A 24606-nucleotide genomic window follows, 5' to 3' on the forward strand; every position below is an offset into this window, starting at 1 on the left:
TATATATATATATATATATATATATATATATATATATATATATATATATATATATATATATCTATATATATGTGTGTATGTGTGTGTATATATATATATATATATATATATATATATATATATATATATATATATATATATATATATATATATATATATATACACTAGCTGAGGTACCCGGCTTCGCTCGGGTTGAATAAGAACAATACAAATATATGATGAAAAGAACATGTATATTTTAGAGCAATATCACAGTACATTTCCTACATGACGTTTTTACAATTTTCAATTTCTCAAAACCTCTGGGTATACAACATTTCTGGTTTTCTTACTTGGTGCCAAGACATAAAGATTGCTTGGTTTTCCAACCCTCGAGCAGCCCACGTACAGCTGGCTATGGGCAAACACTTGTTCTGTGAAGTTCAGGCCTACAACCTTCATTGATTGCCCCAGCGCCAGAAATATGTCTTGAAATATTCCTGAAATAAGTTGTTGACCTATTGGCCTATGTTAACCTCTAAAATAATTGGTAGTTTAATTCAGTGATCTGATATGCAAATCCTCTTCAAATTTCAAGTTAATTAGATGAAAATTGACAATTTTAGAAATTTGCCCCATATTGATATTTTCACCTTTAGACCTCAAAAATAATTGGTGGTTGAATTAGGTGACCCGATATGCAAATCCTATCCAAATTTCAAGTCAATTGGAAGAAAATGTAGGATTTTAAAAGCTTCACCTTAAGTTGTTGACCTTTGGCCTATGTTTACTTTTTGGCCTATGCTGACCTCAAAAAGAATTGGTGGTTCAATTTCAGTGACCTGATATGCAAATCCTCTTCACATTTCAAGTCAATCAGATGAAAGTTGAGGATTTTAGAAATTTGAAATTGTTGTTGACTTTTGGCCTATGTTGCTCTTTTGGCCGATGGTGATCTCAAAAATAGTTGTTGGTTGAATTCAGTTTGCTGATATGTAAATCCCATTCAAATTTCAAGTGAATCAGATGAAAATTGAGGATTTTAGAAACTAAAAAAAAAGGTGGTTGACCTTTGACCTACGTTGACCTTTTGGCCTACGCCGATCTCAAAAATAGTTGGTGGTTTAATTCAGTAAGCCGATATGTAAATCCTATTCAAAGTTCAAGTCAATAGGATGAAAATTAAGGATTTTAGAATCGAGGCTGACGACTGTTGAGAAACTCAGTTGGGAGGTTTACTGCCTGATCTTCATGTCACTTTGTCAAGAGAATCATAATTTCTTTCATGACCGGGCAGCGAACGTCATTATGTGCGACTTTACGTCACTCCTACGGACGTGAAAACATGTTTTCCTTAAAAATATATTTAAAATAAATAAAATAGTACATAAATTAACAATAAAAGAAGCTAAAAAAACAATTTAAAATACAATAAAAAGCACATTAAAAATATATAAATATGTACGTACAGTACACTGTACGTACGCGCAACTGCTGATTCTCATTCAAAACAGAGGCGACGTACAGTATTCCTTTACTGTGTCTGTGTTAGCCATGGGTCCGAAGAAGGATAATGCTGGTGTTTCCAAGCATAATGTGGTTACGATGGACGACAAGTTAAATCTGATTAAAAGGTATGGAAAAGGTGGAAAAGTGTCGGTGATAGCGCATAGACCTTATCGCGAATCGGAACCGCAATGCGTCATGGGATCGGAAAGGGGCAATAGCGCCGCCACAAACTACACCATGGAATTGCAGCTGGCTGGGTTTTTTAAACCATTGATATTAAAATATTTTAAAATATTTTTTTAAACCATCTCCACCTCACCCCCAGGAATACCTTTGGCTACGGCTTCCCCTTCGCTCCCACCTTTTGTTCATATGTGTGTTGTACCGTCCACCAAACAGCGATGACTCCATCTACATCTCGCTGTCTGAGAATATGGACCAACTTCTATCTACCCATCCCAACTCTCTCTTCCTCATATGTGGTGATTTCAACTGTCACCATGCCAGTTGGCTGGGTGTGGGTACCACTCTCACCAGCCATGGCTCTTCAGCAAAGGACTTCTGTGACTCACTGGGACTGACACAATCTGTCAATTTCCCGACCCGGATTTCAGTCAACGGAGCGTCTTCTCTTCTGGACTTGGTTATGACTAACTTCCCTGAAAATGTCTGCTGCTCTTCTTCTGCTCCAATCGGCTCTTCTGATCATGTGCTTGTTAAAGTGGACATCTCTCTAACCGTTCTCAGAGAGCCTCCTCAGCGTCGACGAGTCTGGCATTTCACTCAGGCCAACTTGCATGGTCTTCAAGCAGCCATCAATCATCTGGACTGGTCTCCCATCTCTACCGCCTCTGACATCAACTCATCCTGGGAATTCTTCCAAAGTAAATTGCTCTCTCTAATGCACAGATTTATCCCATCTCGTCTTCAGTTGTCATACCCTTCCTCCCGTTCATGGTACACGGAATCTTGTGGTGAGGCTATTGCCCAGAAACAACTTGCTTTTGTCTCCTGGAAAGCAAATCCAACGGAAGGAAATCTCATTTCAGGAGAGCCAGGAAACAATATCTCTCCGTTCTCAGGACCGAACTCTCTTATCTGTCTCCCTCTTCCAAATCCTGGTGGCGTCTGGTCAAATCTGTTTCTGGTGTTTGTTCCCCCTCCATCCCCTCCCTCACCTCAAATGGCCACACGGCTGACTCCGCACGTGAAAAAGCTGAATGCCTCAACTCTGTGATTGCCTCTAAATCTTGTGTCCCAAATCCATCCCTCTCCGTACCCACCGTACCCAATCGTACCCAGCTGCTCCTGGACTCTGTGTCCTTTCCTCCTGACAAGGTGGAAAAGTTTCTGTCAATCCTGGACTCGGATTCTGCAACTGGACCTGACGGCATCAGCCCACGGGCCCTAAAATCCTGTTCTTCCGCTCTTTCAATCCCTCTCTCTGTTCTCTTCACCCTCTCTTTTGCTCAAGGTCATCTTCCATCTGCTTGGAAATCTGCCAACATCACCGCTTTGCACAAAAAAGGTGCAAAAACAGATCCCAGCAACTACAGACCAATCGGCCTTCTCCCAATTATCAGCAAAGTCATGGAATCCATCATTGCTTCAGATATGAAATCTTTCCTCTTCTCCAATGGCTTGATCTCTGATCATCAATTTGGTTTCAGACCTGGTCACTCTACTCTGGACGTGCTGCTTCTGCTGTCTCAACAATGGATGGAGGTCCTCAATGCCAAACAGGAAATTAGAGCAGTCTCACTTGACATATCACGTGCCTTCGATACGGTCTGGCACCCCGCTCTGCTCACCAAACTCTCCTCTTTTGGAATCCATGGAAATCTCCACGCATGGCTGGCGGACTTCCTCTCTAGTCGTAGTCAACGTGTGGCCCTGAATGGGGTTCTCTCATCTCCTCTTCCTGTTCAGGCTGGAGTTCCCCAAGGCAGTGTTGTGGGCCCTGTGCTTTTTCTGGTCTTCATCAATGATCTCTCTGACTCTCTTGAAAATCCTCTCTATCTCTTTGCTGATGAATCTACTCTCTGTCGCTCCATTCTTCATCCCTCAGATCGGCAGTCTACAGCCTCCTCACTCTCTGCAGACCTGGACAAAATCACAGACTGGGCAAACAAGTGGAACATGTCTTTCAATCCTGACAAATCTCACACTCTTACGGTCTCTCAGAAAAGACCGACTGGACAACCCTCCCATCCACTTTCTGAATAATCCTCTCCAAGAAGTTCTGTCACTCAAGCTTTTGGGTCTCACTATCTGCCATGATCTTTCCTGGGAAAACCACATTTCAAATCTGGCCTCCAAAGCCAGTCGCCGACTGGGCATCCTCCGTCGTGCGAAGTCCTTCCTTGGCACACCTGAGCTCCTCACCACATACAAGGCTTTCATCCGCAGCTCAATGGAATACTGCTCTCCCCTCTGGGGTGGTGCTCCTGCCTCACACCTAGCTCGTCTTCACGCTGTTGAAACCAAAGCATTCAGAATCATTGGAATCTCCCACGATGAAGCTAACTCCAAGGGCCTCTCACTCACTCACCGCAGGCAGGTTGGTGGTCTTTCCGTCTTCTACCGACTCCTCTCTGGCCTTGCCCCCCCAGCTCTCTCTGGGCTCTGTCCCGCAAATATTCCTACAGGTCGCACAAGATCTGCCTGCAACCCTCTTATGGTTAAACTGCCAAAATCAAGACTCTCTGCTCACCTTCACTCCTTCATTCCTCTTTTCTCCCGCCTCTGGAACAAACTCCCTCACTCTCTTCAATCCCACTCCACCCTCCAGGTCTTTAAAACAGCTGTTCACCACCATCTCTTATCTTCCCCCATCCAAAACCTTGATCTTTTCTACCCCCGCTAATTTCACCCCAATTCCACTTTTTTGAAATACCAAATTCTGTCCTGGAAGTCCTTGGTGTCCTTGTGTTTTATACTTCTCCCTCCCCGCCCCCCTTCCCACGCCTCCTCCCCCCAAGCCCTCTCCCTTCCACACATCTCCCTGCTCTCAAATGTTGTGTTTGTGTGCTTCCCCTTCTCTCCCCATCTTGTCTTCCGCTCCCTCTTTTTATATATTTTGTTTGTCTGGTTGATTTGGTTGTGAAGTAAATGTTAGCTCTTTCACGAGCCTCGATTCAGTATACAAAAAAAAAAGAAAAAAGAAAAAAAAGTAGCCAAAACCACCAAGATTTTATGCTGATTCCGAATCTGTGTCTAAAACGTTTCTCTGATGTGTAGTTCTTGGGTTATAAGCGGACATCCAGACAGACACACACACACACAGACACTCATCCTTATATATATATATATATATATATATATATATATATATATATATATATATATATATATATATATATACATACATATATATATACATATGTGTGTGAGTGTGTGTGTGTGTGTGTGTGTGTGTGTGTGTGTGTGTGTGTGTGTGCGTGCGTGCGTGTGTGTGTGTCTGTCATAAATGGGGACCTATTTATATTTATTAAATACAACAAACAGAAACATCCTTCCAGTTGTATCTTATATGGAACAGTTCGAATAATGTTTGACGTTTTGTTTAGTATGCAACATAATATAAACAAGCGTTACGCCTAGGTCCCCCGTCGGGGAAGTGATGTGAGTTGACAAAGTGGAAGACGCAGAAAACATGCTATGATATGATATTTCGCTCACAAGGTTCAGACATACATGGAGGTCGCCATCTTGGATTTTGATGTGGCGACCCCATTTTCAATAGCGTTCTTCCTTATGCCTAGATACACCCACACACCAGATTAGAAGTTGGTACTTCGCTTATTTTTCAAGATATTCCGCTCACAAGGTTCAGACATACATGGTGGCAGCCATCTTGGATTTTGACGTGGCGACCCAATTTTCAATAGGGTTCTTCCTTATGCATAGATACACCCACACGCCACATTAGAAGTTGGTACTTCGCTTATTTTTCAAGATATTTCGTTCACAGGGTTCAGATATATATATGGTGGCGGCCATCTTGGATTTGGACGTGGCGACCCAATTTTCAATAGCGTTCTTCCTTATGCTTAGATACACCTACACACCAGATTAGAAGTTGGTACTTCGCTTATGTTTCAAGATATTCCGCTCACAAGGTTCAGACATATATATGGTGGCGGCCATCTTGTATTTTGACGTGGCGACCCAATTTTCAATAGCGTTCTTCCTTGTGCCTAGATACACCCACACACCAGATTAGAAGTTGGTACTTCGCTTATCTTTCAAGATATTCAGCTCACAAGGTTTTTTTTTTTTTTTTTTTGGGGTTTTTTTGTATACAAGATCGAGGCTCATGAAAGAGCGAACATTAATCACACAGAAAGACAAACCGACACATAAAACATATAACATCGGGAGCGGTAGACAAGATGGGGAGAGAGGGGGAAGGACATAAACACAACATTTGAGAGCAGGGACCGAGAGACATGGAGACATCGAGAGATCTGAGAGAGGGCGAGGGCTTTGGGGGGGGGCATGGGAAGAGGGCGGTGGGAGAGGTATAAAACATATGGACACTGCCAGGACTTCCAGGAAAGAAATTGGAATTTCAAACAAGGTGGATCTGGGGTGAATTAGCGGGGGTAGAAAAGATCAAGGTTTTGGATGGGGGAAGATAAGAGATGGTGGTGAACAGCTGTTTTAAGGACCTGGAGGGAGGAGTGATATTGAAGGGAGTGAGGGAGTTTGTTCCAGAGGCGGGAGAAAAGAGGTATGAAAGAGTGAAGGTGAGCAGAGAGCCGAGATTTCGGCAGTTTAACCATCAGAGGGTTGCTGGCAGATCTTGTGCGACCTGTAGGAATATTTGGGGGACAGAGCACAGAGAGAGCTGGGGGTGCAAGGCCGGAGAGGAGTCGGTAGAAGACAGAAAGACCACCTACCTGCCTGCGGTGCGTGAGTGAAAGGCCCTCAGAGATAGCTTCATCGCGGGAGATTCCAATAATTCTGAAAGCTTTGGTTTCAACAGCGTGAAGCCGAGCTAGGTGTGAGGCAGGAGCACCGGCCCATAGGGGAGAACAGTATTCCATTGAGCTGCGGATGAAAGCCTTGTATGTGGTGAGGAGCTCAGGTGTGCCGAGGAAGGACTTCGCACGACGGAGGATGCCCAGTCGGCGACTGGCTTTGGAGGCCAGCTTGGAAATGTGGTTTTCCCAAGAAAGATCATGGCAGATAGTGAGACCCAAAAGCTTGAGCGACAGAACTTCTTGGAGAGGATTGTTGAGAAAGTAGATGGGAGCGTTGTCCAGTCGATCTTTTCGGAGAGACATAGTAAGAGTGTGAGATTTGTTAGGATTGAAAGACATGTTCCACTTGTTTGACCAGTCTGTGATTTTGTCCAAGTCTTCAGAGAGTGAGGAGGCTGCAGACTGCCGATCTGAGGGAAGAGGAATGGAGCGGCAGAGAGTGGAGTCATCAGCAAAGAGATAGAGAGGATTTTCAAGAGAGTCAGAGAGATCATTGATGAAGACCAGAAAAAGCACGGGGCCCAGAACACTGCCTTGGGGAACTCCAGCCTGAACAGGAAGAGGAGATGAGAGAAACCCATTCAGGGCCACACGTTGACGACGACAAGAGAGGAAGTCCGCCAGCCATGCGTGGAGATTTCCATGGATACCAAAGGAGGAGAGTTTGGTGAGCAGAGCGGGGTGCCAGACCGTGTCGAAGGCACGTGATATGTCGAGGGAGACAGCTCTAATTTCCTGTTTGGCATTGAGGACCTCCATCCATTGTTGAGACAGCAGAAGCAGCATGTCCAGAGTAGAGTGACCTGGTCTGAAACCAAATTGATGATCAGAGATCAAGCCATTGGAGAAGAGGAAAGATTTCATATCCGAAGCAATGATGGATTCCATGACTTTGCTGATAATTGGGAGAAGGCTGATTGGTCTGTAGTTGCTAGGATCTGTTTTTGCACCTTTTTTGTGCAAAGCGGTGATGTTGGCTGATTTCCAAGCAGATGGCAGTTGACCTTGAGCAAAAGAGAGAGTGAAGAGAACAGAGAGAGGGTGAGATAGAGCGGCAGAGCAGGATTTTAGGACCCGTGGGCTGATGCCGTCGGGTCCAGTTGCAGAATCAGAGTCGAGGGTTGACAGAAACTTTTCCACCTTGTCAGGAGGAAAGGACACTGAGTCCAGGAGCAGCAGGGTACAACTGGGTATGGTGGGTACAGAGAGGGATGGGTTTGGGACACAAGGTTCAGACATACATGGCAGTGGCCATCTTGAATTTTGACGTGGCGACCCAATTTTCAATACCGTTCTTCCTTATGCCTAGATACACCCAAACACCAGATTAGAAGTTGGTACTTCGCTTATTTTTCAAGATATTCCGCTCACAAGGTTCAGACATACATGGCATGAGACATACATGGCGGCGGCCATCTTGGATTTTGACGTGGGTCGCACCCACACACCAAATTCGAATGCGGTCCTTTGCATACGCACGCACGCACGCACGCCCGGACGGACGGATGCACGGACGCACGGAGGCGAAAACCATAGTCCCCCTTTCGCTCTGCAGTCTGACGGGGGACAATAATGTGTGTTTGTGTGTTTTTACAATTAATTGTCGTTCCTCTGTCTCAGCATTTGCAACACAATCTCTATCATGCCATCTAGGAAATGTCAACATCTTAGCCAGGCAGTTGCCTAGAAGCACTGACCAGCACGAGGCGAGCGAGCCAAAACAGGTGAAGAAATGGTTTTCGTTTCCAACTGTGGCAAATCTTGAATCTGCAGCAAAAGCTTGAGCCGAGCCAAAAGCAATGACATCGGATGAAGGTCAGCAGGAAGAGCAGGCCACCTTAAATAGATAACAATACAAATCATAAAATCTTCACCCAGTCCACCTGGTCAACAGTGTTAAAATTATACAATTCAATTGAAATATATATAAAAAAGACCGAAAGTCTAACAGTGGTGTAGCCAGGCTTGTAAAAGATTATAAACCACAAACACACATGATTAGCGTTTTAAACAGTCGCTAATTCTGATTATAACATTAAACAAAGAAATTTGGAGGAATCCAGACATCCGTGATGTAAGTTTTACTTACAGAACTGAGGAAAGATATACTGTAATCTATATTAGTGCGGGAGCCCAGAAACATTTGTTTCACATCTCGAGTACAAAAGGTTTGAGGCCTGGAATATATGCATCTATGATAGGAGACCCCAAAAAGGCAATTCTTAAGTTCTGCAATTCTGCACAGCAACCAGGGGGCGACACCAAAGACCCCTAAATGTGACTCTTCATTCACAATTTGAGTACATCTTTCAAACTTGTCTTAAAATGTTCTCTATAGGAGTGGAAATCAGAATTCCCAATTCTTAAGTTTTCAATTTGTGTATTAGGTCGCTTAAGAACGACCTAATTAATGCTAATTAACGCTAATTAGCATTTTTAATTCACAATTTGAGTACATCCATGAAACATATGGCAATGTATTCCTTAGGTCATCCTAAATCAAGATCAGTCATTCTTAAGTATCCATTTCATGTATTAACCCACTTAAGAATGCACACTGACAAAAAGGAGAAACATAGATTGTATACTGTCGCGTAACCGTGGTTAACACCACAGTTACGGATGACCGATTTGCGAGACTTTAACTCCCGAGGCGAACACTCAATGGCGGACTCAAGTTCAACACCAACGCGCGGAATAGCGGGACGCAGCGAAGGCTCCGCGGCCTTATCTATTAAAATCAAACACCCAGGAAAACTGCGTTCAGATATTATGTACAAAAAGTAATATAAGGGTTTATTAGGAAAAGTAAAGCCAGTGAAAAAGCCCGCCGGTAAATCTAATAATTCTAATAAACCTAAATCGGGACGTCCCCACACGACTGACAGCAAACACAAACGAGGGAGATTAATCACGAAAATAACACGTCCCGTCGTTCAAAATATACGCGGAGATCGGGCTTATCTGTCTTTGTCGTCTTGTATTGTTGGTGTCCAGCACCGCTCCTTCCGGCCCGATCGCACACCACGAGGCCCCTCGCTCCAAGCACCACGCGTCCGACGCAGGCCAGCGGCTCCACTTGACCAGGGACAGGAAGGACTCCTTTCAACTCCACTCGACTCGACGACGCGGGAGTGCTGGCAGCCAAGTGCCAACGAACTGCTCAGTGCCAACTGGGTGTGCTCTCGTGTGTCTCCTGCGACTCCCTACAACCCGAACTGCACTCGAACTTCTGGACTCCACTCGAACTGCGACTGGAATGGCGTGTCCTCTCCAACTCTTCACCACCGCTCAACTCTCTGGTGCCTGCCTGCGTCTCCCAGTGCCTGCCACGAACTCAACTCAACTCCTGAAATGGCGTCCGACCGTCGCCTATATTGGTGGCCGATGACGTCACATTGCGCACTCCTCAGCCAATCAAAGCCTCCCGCGACTCCTGACATCTCCCCCGTTACGCGACCCTGCGGTCCTGGCATAACACGTGCCGGCCAGGTTTGTAGGCCTTTGGAGGTGTACACGGTGGCGGCCAATCGTGGTGGTGTTTTTGACCTGGTTTCCTGTCAATTTAATACGAAGTCCTTGTCAGGGAAAGGGGATTATTTAATGTTGCGCTAAGGACCTAACTAATGTTTATGTGGTTTGCAGTGCCATAAAGGACAAAGGTTTGATTACTAGGTGTTACTCACAGGGGCGTTACCTTTAATCCCTCACTATTTAACACTCGAATCTCCAGGTAGATCCACACTCATACATCTTACCCCGACAACCGCCTGAACATTAAGAACTTATTACATGTAGAGTCCCTGTCACGACAGCCGAATACCTACCTATTCAGATCTACCTAGCTCTAGATGTTGCATTACCAAATTCATAACACAGCCCCCCCCCTGGAACCGTAGCTCCTGCAAGGTTCACCGCAGGGCCACCATTCCAGCCTTAACACTTACTGTCACACACTTAATTAACCTATGAAATAAATCAGGAAGGGCTGTGGGAAGTGAGTCGGACTACCTACCTACACTTCCTTAACATGCTGAACCCCTTAACCATCATGCAAGTATGTACATCTTCTTCGTTGTTCCTGTGGAGGGAGGAAACAACAACACACAACACTAACTTAACCACAAAACTTAACCATCTTTCCAAAACTCAAAACTCTAACCTTTGTACATACCCCGGTCTACAGACCGCGTCCCCCGGTGGATGCCACAAGACTCAACCTTACCTGCGGGCCATCCCCAATGCATCCCCCTAAATTTCCACGGGCCCTGTCCAGATGTTACAGGTGAGTGACACGGCTCGGTGGATTTCGCCCACATTCATGCTACACAGACCCCTTAACCACTCATTCTCATTCCATAGGTCATCAAGGCATTTCAAAAATCAATAAGGTTCTTATTTCAATACACCCCCTGCAGGACCATGGCATTGATGTCATTCACGTGTGTGTGCATTCCTCAACTAGGCAGCGGGGAGGTACCGCACAAAAAGATGGTGGGGGGCACATCAGGCTGTGGTGCCCGCAGTCCCAAAAACAAGTCAACCGACTTACAAGTTCATTGCCCCCCCCCCCTTTACCTCTTGGCCCCATGACAGCCCAACAGCCCCTTTCCGCCGTTACCTCGCCGGTGAGGGTCTCCACACACACCAGGCTCCTTTGCCTCCTGCTTTCGCGCAGCAACACGGGTCACCGGGGGACTTCCTCACCCCGCGGCGCCCAACCAGACCCTCCACCGACGAGCTCCAATTTCCAGTTACCACCGGCTGCCAGGGGTAATTGCCGCAGAGGGGGGCCCGCAGGCATCGCTCCTCAGAGCTTGCTCTGTACCTGCGGACACACACACCTTCCCCACCCACAAGACCCCAAAACACACTTCCTCCCCCGCTGCCATTCAATTCTCCACACAACTCAGCACAATTCAGTACAATTCCATAGATGGTGTAAAAGGTGTTACAAGGCTTGCCATGGCCTGCCACATGTGAAATCCCCCTTCACAGTTCGAATCATTGAATCCTTACACATTTCCATTAGCACATTTCCAAAAAGCACAATTATCGCCCCTCATTATCTCCAATAATCATCACACACTCTCCAGGTTCCACTCTCACGACCACATCAAAACACATAACCACAATACAAAAACATACGCCACCCACAAGACACTGTGGCTCCCATTCCATCCCCTCACCGGCCATGTCATCACTCTCACCCGCCTCCCAACTCCAATTTACATGTCCCCAAGTTCCAAAGCAAGTCCTGAAGCCTGGGACAGTACTCCTCAAAACACTCACCTCAAGTGCAGGTAGTTGCAGGTTGGTCAGGTCCAAGAGTGTCATCCACCCTTCACAATCCCAAAATTTCACATTGGGCCTACCAAATACTTCCAAATTTCTCTTTTGTCCCCACTACACTGGCAGGTATGTGGATCCGCATCCAACGGTGATCATCACTACACAACTACCTGTGGCCACGACAGCTCTGCACCTCTACCGTGCAAGGGTCACCGGGACAAGGTGAGCAGTCAAAACGCCAACATGGCCCATGGGTGTCCATAAGGGTGCGACCCACCATCCATCCTTCGGCCCCCCCTGCGAGGAACACAGCTGCAGCAGCCCCAGCTGGCCAATGTGGTGAGCACTTGCTGCCAAAACACACACTACCGCACACACAACCTCGGCCCTGGGGGGCACGGTCGCAGTGCGTGGCATCCCTACAGCCACGTCCCCTGCACCTCCCCATCATCCCCCAGTCCGACTACAGAACTGCAGCCCCCCCAGTGCTCACCCACACTTGACCACACCAAGGTCCAGTCAACAGCCATGCTCCACCAGGAGACTCACCCAGAAGACATGGTCCACACACCTCGGACACGCACAGCACCACGTTGACCCTCAGGCTACACAACTACATCCCCATCATCCCGCGTCCCAAATATCAGCACAGTTGCCCCCGCAACCAGATGAAAGCTGTGTCTTGCTACCCTATTAATTTCATCACAGCCTCCAACACTTTGGTCTACACACCTGGATCAATAATGGCGTCACTGTACAGTGTCCACCATGGCATTTCTAAATCCACCCTTAAATTTCCATCTAACCCACAGATTACCCATGCTAAACATTTATCACATTTCACTAACCTCACCAAAGAAGGATGCTTTGCCATACACATGCCAGCCGAGCATGGCCCATATGCTCGGCTCGTTACACATCTCCCGATTCACATCCCCATGGCTCTCTTCCCAACCCGAGAGTCCATAAATCATAACGGAGCATCTGTGGAAGGTCACTCACACCATCACGTTCCACAGATGCCCCAATGGTTGTCCGGCAGGCTATCTCCATCCCTGTCCATTCGGTTTGACCCGCGTCCATCGACCAACACGGCATGCCAGGTCACCACATGCTGGTTGTCCCAGAGTCCCTGGAGGAGAGTGCCAGGCCGCATGCCCGGGTGGTCACCACATCAGTCCCAAGTTGGCCGTCCGCAGTGCCACCACCAAAGCGCGACCCACAACACCTCCCCCTAGTGGTCCTCAATATTTGCCATCCCAGGCTTGAGAAACCACCTCGGACCCCTCTGGAGGTCTTAACCCCCACCAGGGTCCGGTGACCCTGCCGGCCCGAGCCACCAGCTCGGACGGCGCCCCGACGGACAAGGGACGCCACACTCCACCAGACCCCCCGTGGGACCCAGGTCGTACCTCGACACCCAAGGCTGGACCCCACGTCCAAATCTCGCCATCACAGCCCCCCAGCTGGCTGGCATACCCAAATTTTGAAAGGGGCAACTTTTGCCCGAGGCCATCACCCATGACCTCTCCATGTCCAAATCCCGCAGCCCGGGGACCAATCCCCACCATGGCTGCTCCAAATCAATTTCCCATTGTAATTTTATTTTAAATTTTCTTTTACCAATTTTCATTCCCACTGCCAAACCGCAGCTGCAGGGAACAACCTCTACCACCGGTTGTTCTGCCCCTCCCTGCAGTTGATCCAAATTCCCTACAGGGACCAAATCTCCAGAAGCTCTATCTCCCGATCCTCCAAGATCCAAATTCAGCCCGGAGCCAACACACTCCCCCAACTGGTTGTCCAATTTTGGAGCCTCTGTTTCCAAATAGCAGTGTACAGTGAGCGTCCCCTCGGTCATTCCAACCACCTCCTCGGACCAACTCACCTCATCACCCAGGCTCCTTTGGGCCTGAACAAGCTCTACCTCCATGGGACTGTCACAGGTCTCCAGCCGCTGGATCAAATCATCCTCATTACAAATCATTCCTGGCCCCGCCAGGCTTTGATCAATATCCCCAATAAATACCCGGTCCGGCTCTATCGCATGGACCCCCAAAAACTCTACCCCCTCTTGCTCCGCACCACCGCCCTGGTGCTGCACAATTTCAAATTCATCCCCCGGTTGGGGTGTTGTGACATCCACACGGTCCCGATAAACAACCAGGCCAGAATGTGGGAAACATTCCCCATTACAACTCTCACATTCCAAATTTCCTTCCCCGCTCACCTGTGGACACTCAACGTTTACCTGCAGGCATTCCCCCTCTACCTGTACACATTCCCCATCCACCTGTGGACATTCCCCATCCACCTGTGGACATTCCCCATCCACCTGTGGACATTCCCCGTCCACCTCTGCACCTGCAGTCTCCCCATTTACTTCAATTGCCATTCCCTGTGCAATTCCCAATTTTGCCATTCCCGGTGCAATTCCCTGCTCGTGAGCAACATGCACATCTGCATGGGCCGTACTCTCTCCTGTTCCCAATCTAGCTTCCCCCCGTTCCGATTCAATTTTTGCCACCTTTGGCTTCTCCTGTGCCCCCATTTGAGTTTCTACTTTACCCTCAAATTTTCCCAGTCTGTCCGTAATTTGGTTTTGCACTCTCCCTTCTATGCCATCGATTCGTTCCCCCAGCTGCTGTGCCATTTCCCCAATTTTTTCTTCCAATTGTTCATTCCTTTCCTTTATTTCATTCCTCCATTCCTTCCCCTGGGACTCCATTTTATTTTCCATCCCTCTTTTCATTTGTCCCATCTCATTACTCATTTTATTTTCCAGCCCATCAATTTTATTTTTCAATTCCCGACTGGCTCGCTCACTGTTCTTTTCCATCCCTTCAATTTGTTCCTCCAATCGATCACTCATTCCCTTCATTCCTTCCCTACATTCCTTACTCATTTTATTTTCCAGCCCGTCAATTTTATTTTTCAACCCACTTTTCATTTCTTCCATTTTTCGAAGCAATTGACCCAACATCTGGTCGGTTGTCGGGGCCGTTCCTACTACTCCCGACTCCCCGGTGGGGGAGGGGGATAAGTTGGTGCTCGGGACGAGGGAGGTTCCAAGGCTCACCTCTGCATCTAATTCCCCTATTTCCGGCTCACTCCCGACGCTGACGGAGGCCTCGCTGCGTACTTCCATCTCATCAATTTCCGACATCCGCTTTCCGGAAGATTGTTTCCCGCGCGCGTATTTATTTTAATACCAAAAACACAATTTAAATTTGACGAAGACGCGATATCGCGCTCCGTATGCCCAATTGATTATTAAATTTCTCCGCCTCGCCTATACAAATTTTGCGTTCGAACGTCGGACGCAATGTACGCCCGACCGTGTCGATGTCTCGCCGCGGACAAAAAAATTTGTCCGACGGGTTCAAATCCTACACTCCTGACACCACTTGTCGCGTAACCGTGGTTAACACCACAGTTACGGATGACCGATTTGCGAGACTTTAACTCCCGAGGCGAACACTCAATGGCGGACTCAAGTTCAACACCAACGCGCGGAATAGCGGGACGCAGCGAAGGCTCCGCGGCCTTATCTATTAAAATCAAACACCCAGGAAAACTGCGTTCAGATATTATGTACAAAAAGTAATATAAGGGTTTATTAGGAAAAGTAAAGCCAGTGAAAAAGCCCGCCGGTAAATCTAATAATTCTAATAAACCTAAATCGGGACGTCCCCACACGACTGACAGCAAACACAAACGAGGGAGATTAATCACGAAAATAACACGTCCCGTCGTTCAAAATATACGCGGAGATCGGGCTTATCTGTCTTTGTCGTCTTGTATTGTTGGTGTCCAGCACCGCTCCTTCCGGCCCGATCGCACACCACGAGGCCCCTCGCTCCAAGCACCACGCGTCCGACGCAGGCCAGCGGCTCCACTTGACCAGGGACAGGAAGGACTCCTTTCAACTCCACTCGACTCGACGACGCGGGAGTGCTGGCAGCCAAGTGCCAACGAACTGCTCAGTGCCAACTGGGTGTGCTCTCGTGTGTCTCCTGCGACTCCCTACAACCCGAACTGCACTCGAACTTCTGGACTCCACTCGAACTGCGACTGGAATGGCGTGTCCTCTCCAACTCTTCACCACCGCTCAACTCTCTGGTGCCTGCCTGCGTCTCCCAGTGCCTGCCACGAACTCAACTCAACTCCTGAAATGGCGTCCGACCGTCGCCTATATTGGTGGCCGATGACGTCACATTGCGCACTCCTCAGCCAATCAAAGCCTCCCGCGACTCCTGACATCTCCCCCGTTACGCGACCCTGCGGTCCTGGCATAACACGTGCCGGCCAGGTTTGTAGGCCTTTGGAGGTGTACACGGTGGCGGCCAATCGTGGTGGTGTTTTTGACCTGGTTTCCTGTCAATTTAATACGAAGTCCTTGTCAGGGAAAGGGGATTATTTAATGTTGCGCTAAGGACCTAACTAATGTTTATGTGGTTTGCAGTGCCATAAAGGACAAAGGTTTGATTACTAGGTGTTACTCACAGGGGCGTTACCTTTAATCCCTCACTATTTAACACTCGAATCTCCAGGTAGATCCACACTCATACATCTTACCCCGACAACCGCCTGAACATTAAGAACTTATTACATGTAGAGTCCCTGTCACGACAGCCGAATACCTACCTATTCAGATCTACCTAGCTCTAGATGTTGCATTACCAAATTCATAACAATACAAACACAATGTTTTATTTTTTTATAAACTACACAAAAATGTACTTAGTATGCATGAATTATGCTTCAAAATCAGATCATAGTAAGTCATGTAGTAAATTGGCGTCCTGGTTCTACCGCCCATCAACAATTAAATCTCAAATCTCGGAACAAAAAACAATTTTTAATGTTAATTTTATAAAAATTAATACCTAATGTCTAACTTTTACTCTATTAGCGATATTGCTGTTTTATCTCTGACTATCGCTTATAAACTATTTAACATGTTTAAGCTAATTACCCTGAACTAAAAACAAATTTTAATGTATGTAAAAACTCAACTAACTATATCAACGAAAAATTATTGAATTTATCTCAAACATCAACATGATTGTATATATGTTGTTTTATCCAACATTCCTAACATTATTTTGCTTAAAATTTCAAAAACATTACAAATTCCCTGTCAGGATGCTTTGGATATGTACCGTACTGAATATAATCGTATGAACAGGTTTGGTCGATTGTAAACCTACACATCACCATCATCACCATCTCCTTCAACGTCCTCTTCATCAGAAGATGACTGCGCTAGGACCTCATCATCGTCAGCATCAGCTAATTCTTCATCATCTGGAACGAGCGACTCCGGAAGTTGGTCTCCCTCAAACCAGATGGGTTTATATTGATCTCCCACTAGTTCCCATCCGTCATCCTCTGATGGGTGTTGCTGGATGATTGGCTGGTCAGCATTGGCCCACATTCTTGAAACAAGCGATACACGCTTTCTTGATACAAGCGATACACGAGGTCCAGGTGGCGAGCCTTGTTGCTAACATCTGGAAGGCTGTAGACTGCAGTGTTTTTGTAACTGAACTTCGTCATCTTTGGTATCTTCCTATATGGCTGGAGTGCAGTATCTGTACTCTCAAGGGTTCTCTTCCTTTTGCCTGTCTTTACTTGCCGAGCACTAGTTGAGGTTGAAACTGCCATGACAGCAGATGCTTCACGTTCTTCATCAGGTGCTGGCACATTTTGGTACAGAATACCCATGGTATCGTGCAGCGAATTGGCTCCAGACATGGTTTGAGTCATCTCATCGAAATTGTCGAAGGCTAATCCGACTGGTTTACCTACGACTGTTCCTTTTGGACAAGCAAGCTTCTGTTCTTGAATGGATTCAGCTGTGGCAGTTTCAACTTCTTCCAATGTGTTGTAGCTTAAACAGTGACCAAACCTGTTCAGGACTTGAACCATTTTTTTACTGCCAGTGACCGACTTAACACTCATACCAAGAGCTACATGTTTTGCAGGTTTTGCGCGACCCCGTTGTACAATGAACAAGGCATCCTGACTAGACGAATTTGCGCGGCGCTTTACTGACTCTGTATATCGCTCTGGTTTTAGCCCTCCGTACAAAATATTGAAAAAATCTACTACAAGTTTTGGGGGTGACGAGTCCCCGTTTCTTAAATCCTCCAATGTCGGACATTCAGGAAGGTCGACCTTTTCAACCTTGAGCAACTGGTTGCACAAAAGCAATGCTGCTTTGGCGATTGTTCTCTCATCAGTAGATGTGTAATCATATACAACACGAATTGCATCATCTGCGGTTTCTGCATTATATAAGATGTTTCCAAGCCTTTTCCCAAGTGAACTCTGTATCTTTATGCGCGCTTTGAAGTGACTCATCAATGTCCTAGAGAGGCTGAAGGCGCTTCCCCTGGGCGTTTCTGCGGATGCCGAACAAATATCAAGATAACGTTCATATACAGAATTAAGAAGTTCAGGTCTGTTGTCTATTATTACAGATTGCTCAATGTATGCAAAAATGTCCAACACACTGGTCTCAGAAGGCGTTTTTGTTTCACGTGTGTCCTTTTGGGAAACTCGATTGGCTGACAACAAATACGCACTTTTACATGAATGATGGTAGTGGGCCTCCTTGGCAATTAAATCCGTATCAACTACTTTTGGAATAACCTTACTGTCATTTAATGTCTTTGCTGCATTTTGGATCGATACACCGGCTTCAATGGTTTCACATCTTCCCAACAGTTCGACGCTTCCACCTTTGAGTCGTTTTATCTTTTTCTCACAGAATAGACAAACAGGTGGCAAAATCCCGGCAGATGATGTAGAAGGTGCCGACTCCTTGGATGGACGTAAATGTGGGGCATTGCTACGGTGAACATCACTGGCGGCTTTAACAGGCGGCATTTGGGATGAGATGGCGGTAAAGTTCTTGTAACAAGAAACATGGTAACCATCCATTTCAGCAGGAGACGTAGGCAATCTCTGAACTACACCACAATAGACAGAGTCCTGGAAATGTTGCTTTTGCCGTCTATTAGCTGCTGCTGTTTCTACTGCTTCCCATTGCGTATCCTTGAAAGGTAGAACGTCTGGACGAGCTTTCTTGTCTGCACTGCGTTGGATGTGAAGAATACATCTGCGTTCCAATGATGAAACAGTAGGCTGGACAGTAGGCTGGACAGTAGGCTGGACAGTAGGCGTAGTATTGGTGGCCGATTCCATGGTTGCATGTTTCAAATCATTGTCTGAAAAATAAAATCACAGCGGGTGGTCAGTGAGCATGGCGAGTCAGTCAGTTTTGGTCAGTGAAATCCAAAAGAAGTTATTTCAAATTTTGAGGCAATAAGTCATTATTTTCTACTCAGCTGTGGTTCGAACCTGAAATCGGTATGCATACAGAACTTTGGATACCCTCATCTGCCTGGACATTTCCTGCGCGCCACCTAGGCCTAGGGCTACATAATTCTGTATCGGCCCCGAATGCTTATTAGGCCTACAGCATAGTATTGTTTGTTGGGTTAGGGTTAGGGTTGGGTTAGGGTTAGGGTTAGGGTTGGGTTAGGGTTAGGGTTAGGGTTACCATGTTTCTTGTTACAAGAACTTTACCGCCATCTCATCCCAAACGCCACCTGTTAAAGCCGCCAGTGATGTTCACCATAGCAATGCCCCACATTTATGTCCATCCAAGGAGTCGTCACCTTCTACAACCTCTGCCGGGGTTTTGCCACCTAACCCCAAACCCTAACCCTATTTGTTGACTTGCCTAAGCAGTGATCTAGGCATTGCAGGCAACATCAGACATTCTGCAGCCGATTCAGAGAATCTATGGAGGGAAAGAGCAGGAGATTCCCCATGATTAGGTCCTATGATAAACCGACAACTCCCTCTACAGGGTGTCCCAGAAAGTTCGTCCCTCAAGATAGTGTCACAAACCTGGATTGATAATGTGTTAATATTTCCCTTTAAGTCACTGGTTATTATTCCCCAAACAATGTTGTATATTGGTCCCAGTTATTCACTGCAGGACAGTCATTTCTGTAGAGAGGCACTTCCTGTTTAGGGTGTAATTGGCTCAAGTTAGGGAAGAAGCCTCCCCATTGGCTGGGAGGCCAAAACTCCTTCCTTAACCAAAACTGAACACCCTCGATCCGGCCAGCCAGACAGGTGTGTGCATGCTCAGCACTGGTGTGGGTGTCTACTTGGGGCCTGCCCTCAGGTCAGCACTCCAGCCCCTCCCTTGCATATAAGGGAGGGCCAGCCAGGGAGTGGAGGGGGGATAGCAGCCAGTGACAACCCAAATTCCGTTACAATACTGACTGCATTCTTAAGTGGGTTGATGCATGAAATGGACACATAAGAATTGCTGTTCTTGATTCACGATGATCTACTGAACAGTTTGGGACCAATTTGAAAGATGTACTCAAATTGTGAATTAACACTCACCTTGCCAGGGACGGGGTCAATGAGTACATTTTGCGTTCTTAAGTGGGTTAATACATGAAATGGATACTTAAGAATGACTGATCTTGATTTAGGATGACCTAAGGAATACATTGCCATATGTTTCATGGATGTACTCAAATTGTGAATTAAAAATGCTAATTAGTGTTAATTAGCATTAATTAGGTCGTTCTTAAGCGACCTAATACACAAATTGAAAACTTAAGAATTGGGAATTCTGATTTCCACTCCTATAGAGAACATTTTAAGACAAGTTTGAAAGATGTACTCAAATTGTGAATTAAGAGTCACATTTAGGGGTCTTTGGTGGCGCCCCCTGGTTGCTGTGCAGAATTGCAGAACTTAAGAATTGCCTTTTTGGGGTCTCCTATCATAGATGCATATATTCCAGGCCTCAAACCTTTTGTACTCGAGATGTGAAACAAATGTTTCTGGGCTCCCGCACTATATACCCCACAAGGATTGGGTTAATAACATGCTATCAAAAACCGAGGCTAATTCCTTACTTCCGCAGTTGTTAGTACCGCACACCGCTCATCATTGATTCATGAACCATCCACCACTTCAATCCATTAACTTTGTATTCACGACATTGGGATTAAAGTGTTATGGTCATATTTACTATATTATTACTATTACTATTATGAAAACGATACTATTGAAACGAAACACGACTGTATTAAGAAACCTGGGCTTAATTTGTTCAAAGTGGCCCGAAGGTGAGGCATGAACGAAATTGGAATCAAAATGCCGGAGTGTGGAGAGTCAGCCGACGTACAGCCGTAATGACAGACGTAATCGCATCACCCTGTCATGTGACTTGATCCTCAGCTCTGATTGGTATATGTCTGAAGGGACATACATACAGTCACGTGAAAAAGTAAGTACACCCCATGTAAGGTTTGGACTTTTTCAACATATTTCAACATACAGCTATTTGATCTTCATTTCAACAATATTGATAGATAAAGGTGATATAATCTATCTATAATTCCAGTAATCTCTGTTTGTACGTTTGTTTGTCTGTGACCGCTGTTTCTCGACAACCACGGGTCCGATATACTTTAAACTTGCCAGGTATATTGCTGGGGACCCGAGGATGTGCCTTTTCAAGGTTTTAAATTAATCGGAGAAGTACTTACCGAGCTATGTCCAAAAAACGATTCAACCAATCAGAGAGCAGCGAGCTATCACGTGTGCCGAACGTGGCGATCAGACTCTGCCTCGGACGGCACATTTGACAGCGTATTCATTTATTTCACGTTGGAAAACTATGTTGCCGTTAAACTATGTTTTAAAACGAATTCAAACTGCGATTAAATTAAAACGATTCATCGTAACTGCGATTTGCGAACTTCCGGACAGTGAAGACTTCATTTCCGGCAGCCAATCACAGAACGCTTTGTTGCGTAGGCGTGGCCGATGTGAGAGCGAGCGGAGCTGAGCGCGTTACGAGCTGACCGCCATTACGGTTCGTAATTCGATTTCTTATGCGCATTATTTCCCCCAATTCAGTCAGAGCGAAGGGCGGAAGCGAAGAGCGTTGTTTTTTTTGTTTACGGGCGTACAGGCGGGGTAGAGCGTACGGGTAGCGTTTTTTTTTTTTTTTGGCAAGGAACGGGCACCCACGTACGGGCAATGCCCTAGTATAACAAATATCATGAAACATTTACATTTTGTAGTCCATTGTATAATTTTAATAAACATAAATGCAAATTTTGCATATGGAAAAAGTAAGTACACCCTTGGCACTAATAGGTGATATTGCCGCCTTTGGCAGAAACAACCTCAAGTAGGCGTTTCTTATAACTGTCTACCAGTCTCTGACATCGACTGGGACAAATTTTTGCCCACTCCTCCATGCAGAATTCTTTCAGCTGTACGATGTTTGAGGGGGTTTCTTGCATGCACAGCTCGTTTCAAATCCCCCCACAACATCTCAATGGGATTTAGATCTGGGCTTTGACTTGGCCATTCCAGAACCCTCCATTTCTTTCTTTTCAGCCATTCCTTGGTGGATTTACTGGTATATTTAGGATCGTTGTCATATTGCAAGGTCCACGTTCGGTTGAGCTTCAACTTTCCGACAGATGGCCTCACATTATCCTCAAGCACCCTCTGGTACAATGAAGAATTAATAGTGGATTCTATGATGGTGAGCTGCCCAGGCCCTGATGCAGCAAAGCTGCCCCAAACTATAATATTTCCACCACCATGCTTTACAGTTGGTATCAGGTTCTTGTGGTCAAATTCTGTCTTTGGTATTCGCCAAACATGTCTTCTGGTACTGTGGCTAAATAGCTCTACCTTTGACTCATCTGTCCAGAGCACATTGTTCCAGAAGTGCTGGTCTTTGCCTTGGTGTTCATTGGCAAACTTTAGTCTTGCCCTGATGTTCTTTCTGGACAGCAAAGGTTTCCTCCTGGCACACCTCCCATGTAGATCAAATTTGTGCAGTCTCTTTCTAATGGTAGACTTGTGCACTTTGACATCAACAGTGGCAAGAGCTACCTGCCGGTCCCGTGATGAGATTCTGGGGTTCTTAGAGACTTCTTTCAGCATCTTGCGGTCTGCTCTCAGGCTGAAATTGCTGGGGCGGCCTGGCCTGAACAAGTTGGTAGTTGTTTGGAATCTTCTCTACTTGTAGATGATCTTCCGGACAGTCGAATGATTGATTTCAAATTGTTTGGAGATCTTTTTAAATCCCTTCCCAGACTTGAAGGCATCTATAACCTTCTTTCTGAAGGCCTTAGAGAGCTCTTTTGACCTAGGCATGGTGACGCCGCACACTTCAACAACAAAGAGCAAACCAAACGAAATGTCTGACGTTTAAATAAGACAGGTTCCTCCAAGATCCTCTCCAACGATGTTCGAATCATTTCGAAGCTGTTCTGTTCGAAGCGTTCGACGTCTTTTCGAAGCTGTTCCATGCGCTCATGCTTTCGAAGCTAAGTAATCTTTCACAATTGTATTTTTGTCGAGACTGTATCTATGTGTCGGTGTGTGTACCTATGGCGTATCTTTAGGAAAATTTTCGGTGCTAATTTTTTGTACATGTATACACAATCGTCGGTTAATGCGTATCGAGTATTCTGAGGCCTAGTACTTGTAGGCTTAGGCTACCGTACCGTCTCCGACCTTGTGGTTTTGTTTTCTCTCAGCGGTTCGTCGAATGCGCTGCAATTATTTTCGTTCTCTGTTTCGTCCCAGTCGTTCACCCCATACCTCCTTGTTTAATATCTCTACTCAAAAAAAAAAACCCCCAAAATATATTTCCTTCTGAGGTCTTATTCATTTATTTGTTGTTCTTATTTGTTCGTTCGTTCTTCGTTCACGTTGTTCGCGATCACGTGGTTAGAAATGTATAATCTCTCCCCTGAACAACTATTTTCTCTCATATATTATAACACCTTTTTCTTCTTCTCCTACAAAAGGATGCTTTCGTCTTGCTCACCAAATCTATTCATTCCAAAAAATAATAATAATACCATCTCTTACAGTTCCTCTTTTCTACATTCCCTAAACTCTCCAGAATTCCACCCCTCCTTCAGCGTCCTCAAACGTATTTTTGACTCGAAGGTCTCAAACTCATTTTGCAAAAAATGTTAGTTTCCCATGAAGCGTACACTTTTCAAAATCCAATCTCACCCCTCCCCTCCAAATCTTCCCCATCCCCCCTTCCCTCCAAAACATCCCCATCCCCCCTCCCCTCCAAAACTTCCCCATCACCCCTCCCCTCCAAATCCTCCCCATCACCCATCCCTTTCAAATCTCCCCCCTTGCCCCTTCCCTCCCCTCCCTCCTAAACTCCCCCCACACCCCTCCCCTCCGAGATTTTCCCTCGCTCCTCCCCTCCTAAACTCCCCTCTCACCCCTCCTCCTCAAAGCATCCTCCCTGCTTCTTCCCCCTTCCAACTTTCACGTTCATCTCCCCCAACCTTCTGCCTCGCTCTTCCCCCTCCTCAAATAACACCTCATTGTGCCTCACCCAATCTCCATCAAACCTTTTGTCTGCCCCATTCTTCCCTTTCTCCAAGCTATTCTGAAATCTCTGACACACCTTCAACAGCTCTCCCTACCTCTTCCTCCTCTTCCACATCTTACCCTGCCCCTCCTCCCCCCCCCCCCCCCCGCTGTTCTGTACCCGATGCTCCCCCTTCCTCTTCATTAACGGTATGGACCTCAAACATCCGGGGCCTTCGCTCAAACTTGACTGATCTCTCCATACAGGTTGCTTCTGACAAACCAGACGTGATCTGCTTAACAGAAACTTTCCTCCTTCATGATGTCTCTGATGCCTTGGTATCTCTCCCAGGTTACTCCCTCCTCCGGTATGATAGACCTGAGCCTCGTCCTGGAGGTGGGGTTGCTATCTTTATAAAAA

At 46.2% G+C, this 24606-nt stretch overlaps 1 protein-coding gene across 1 annotated transcript in view; it reads right to left on the reverse strand.

Moving 5' to 3' along the window:
• CPLANE1 (ciliogenesis and planar polarity effector complex subunit 1) overlaps window positions 1-24606 on the reverse strand; it is a 218550-nt gene that overhangs the window by 81839 nt on the left and 112105 nt on the right. The window contains exon 19 of the mRNA XM_078778809.1: window positions 8174-8313. Coding sequence (XP_078634935.1) covers window positions 8174-8313 — 140 coding nt within the window. The remainder of the gene's footprint in view (window positions 1-8173; window positions 8314-24606) is intronic.

This window comes from Myxine glutinosa, chromosome 1, assembly GCF_964187855.1.
Source record: "Myxine glutinosa chromosome 1, kmMyxGlut1.1, whole genome shotgun sequence".
Lineage (NCBI taxonomy): Eukaryota > Metazoa > Chordata > Myxini > Myxiniformes > Myxinidae > Myxine > Myxine glutinosa.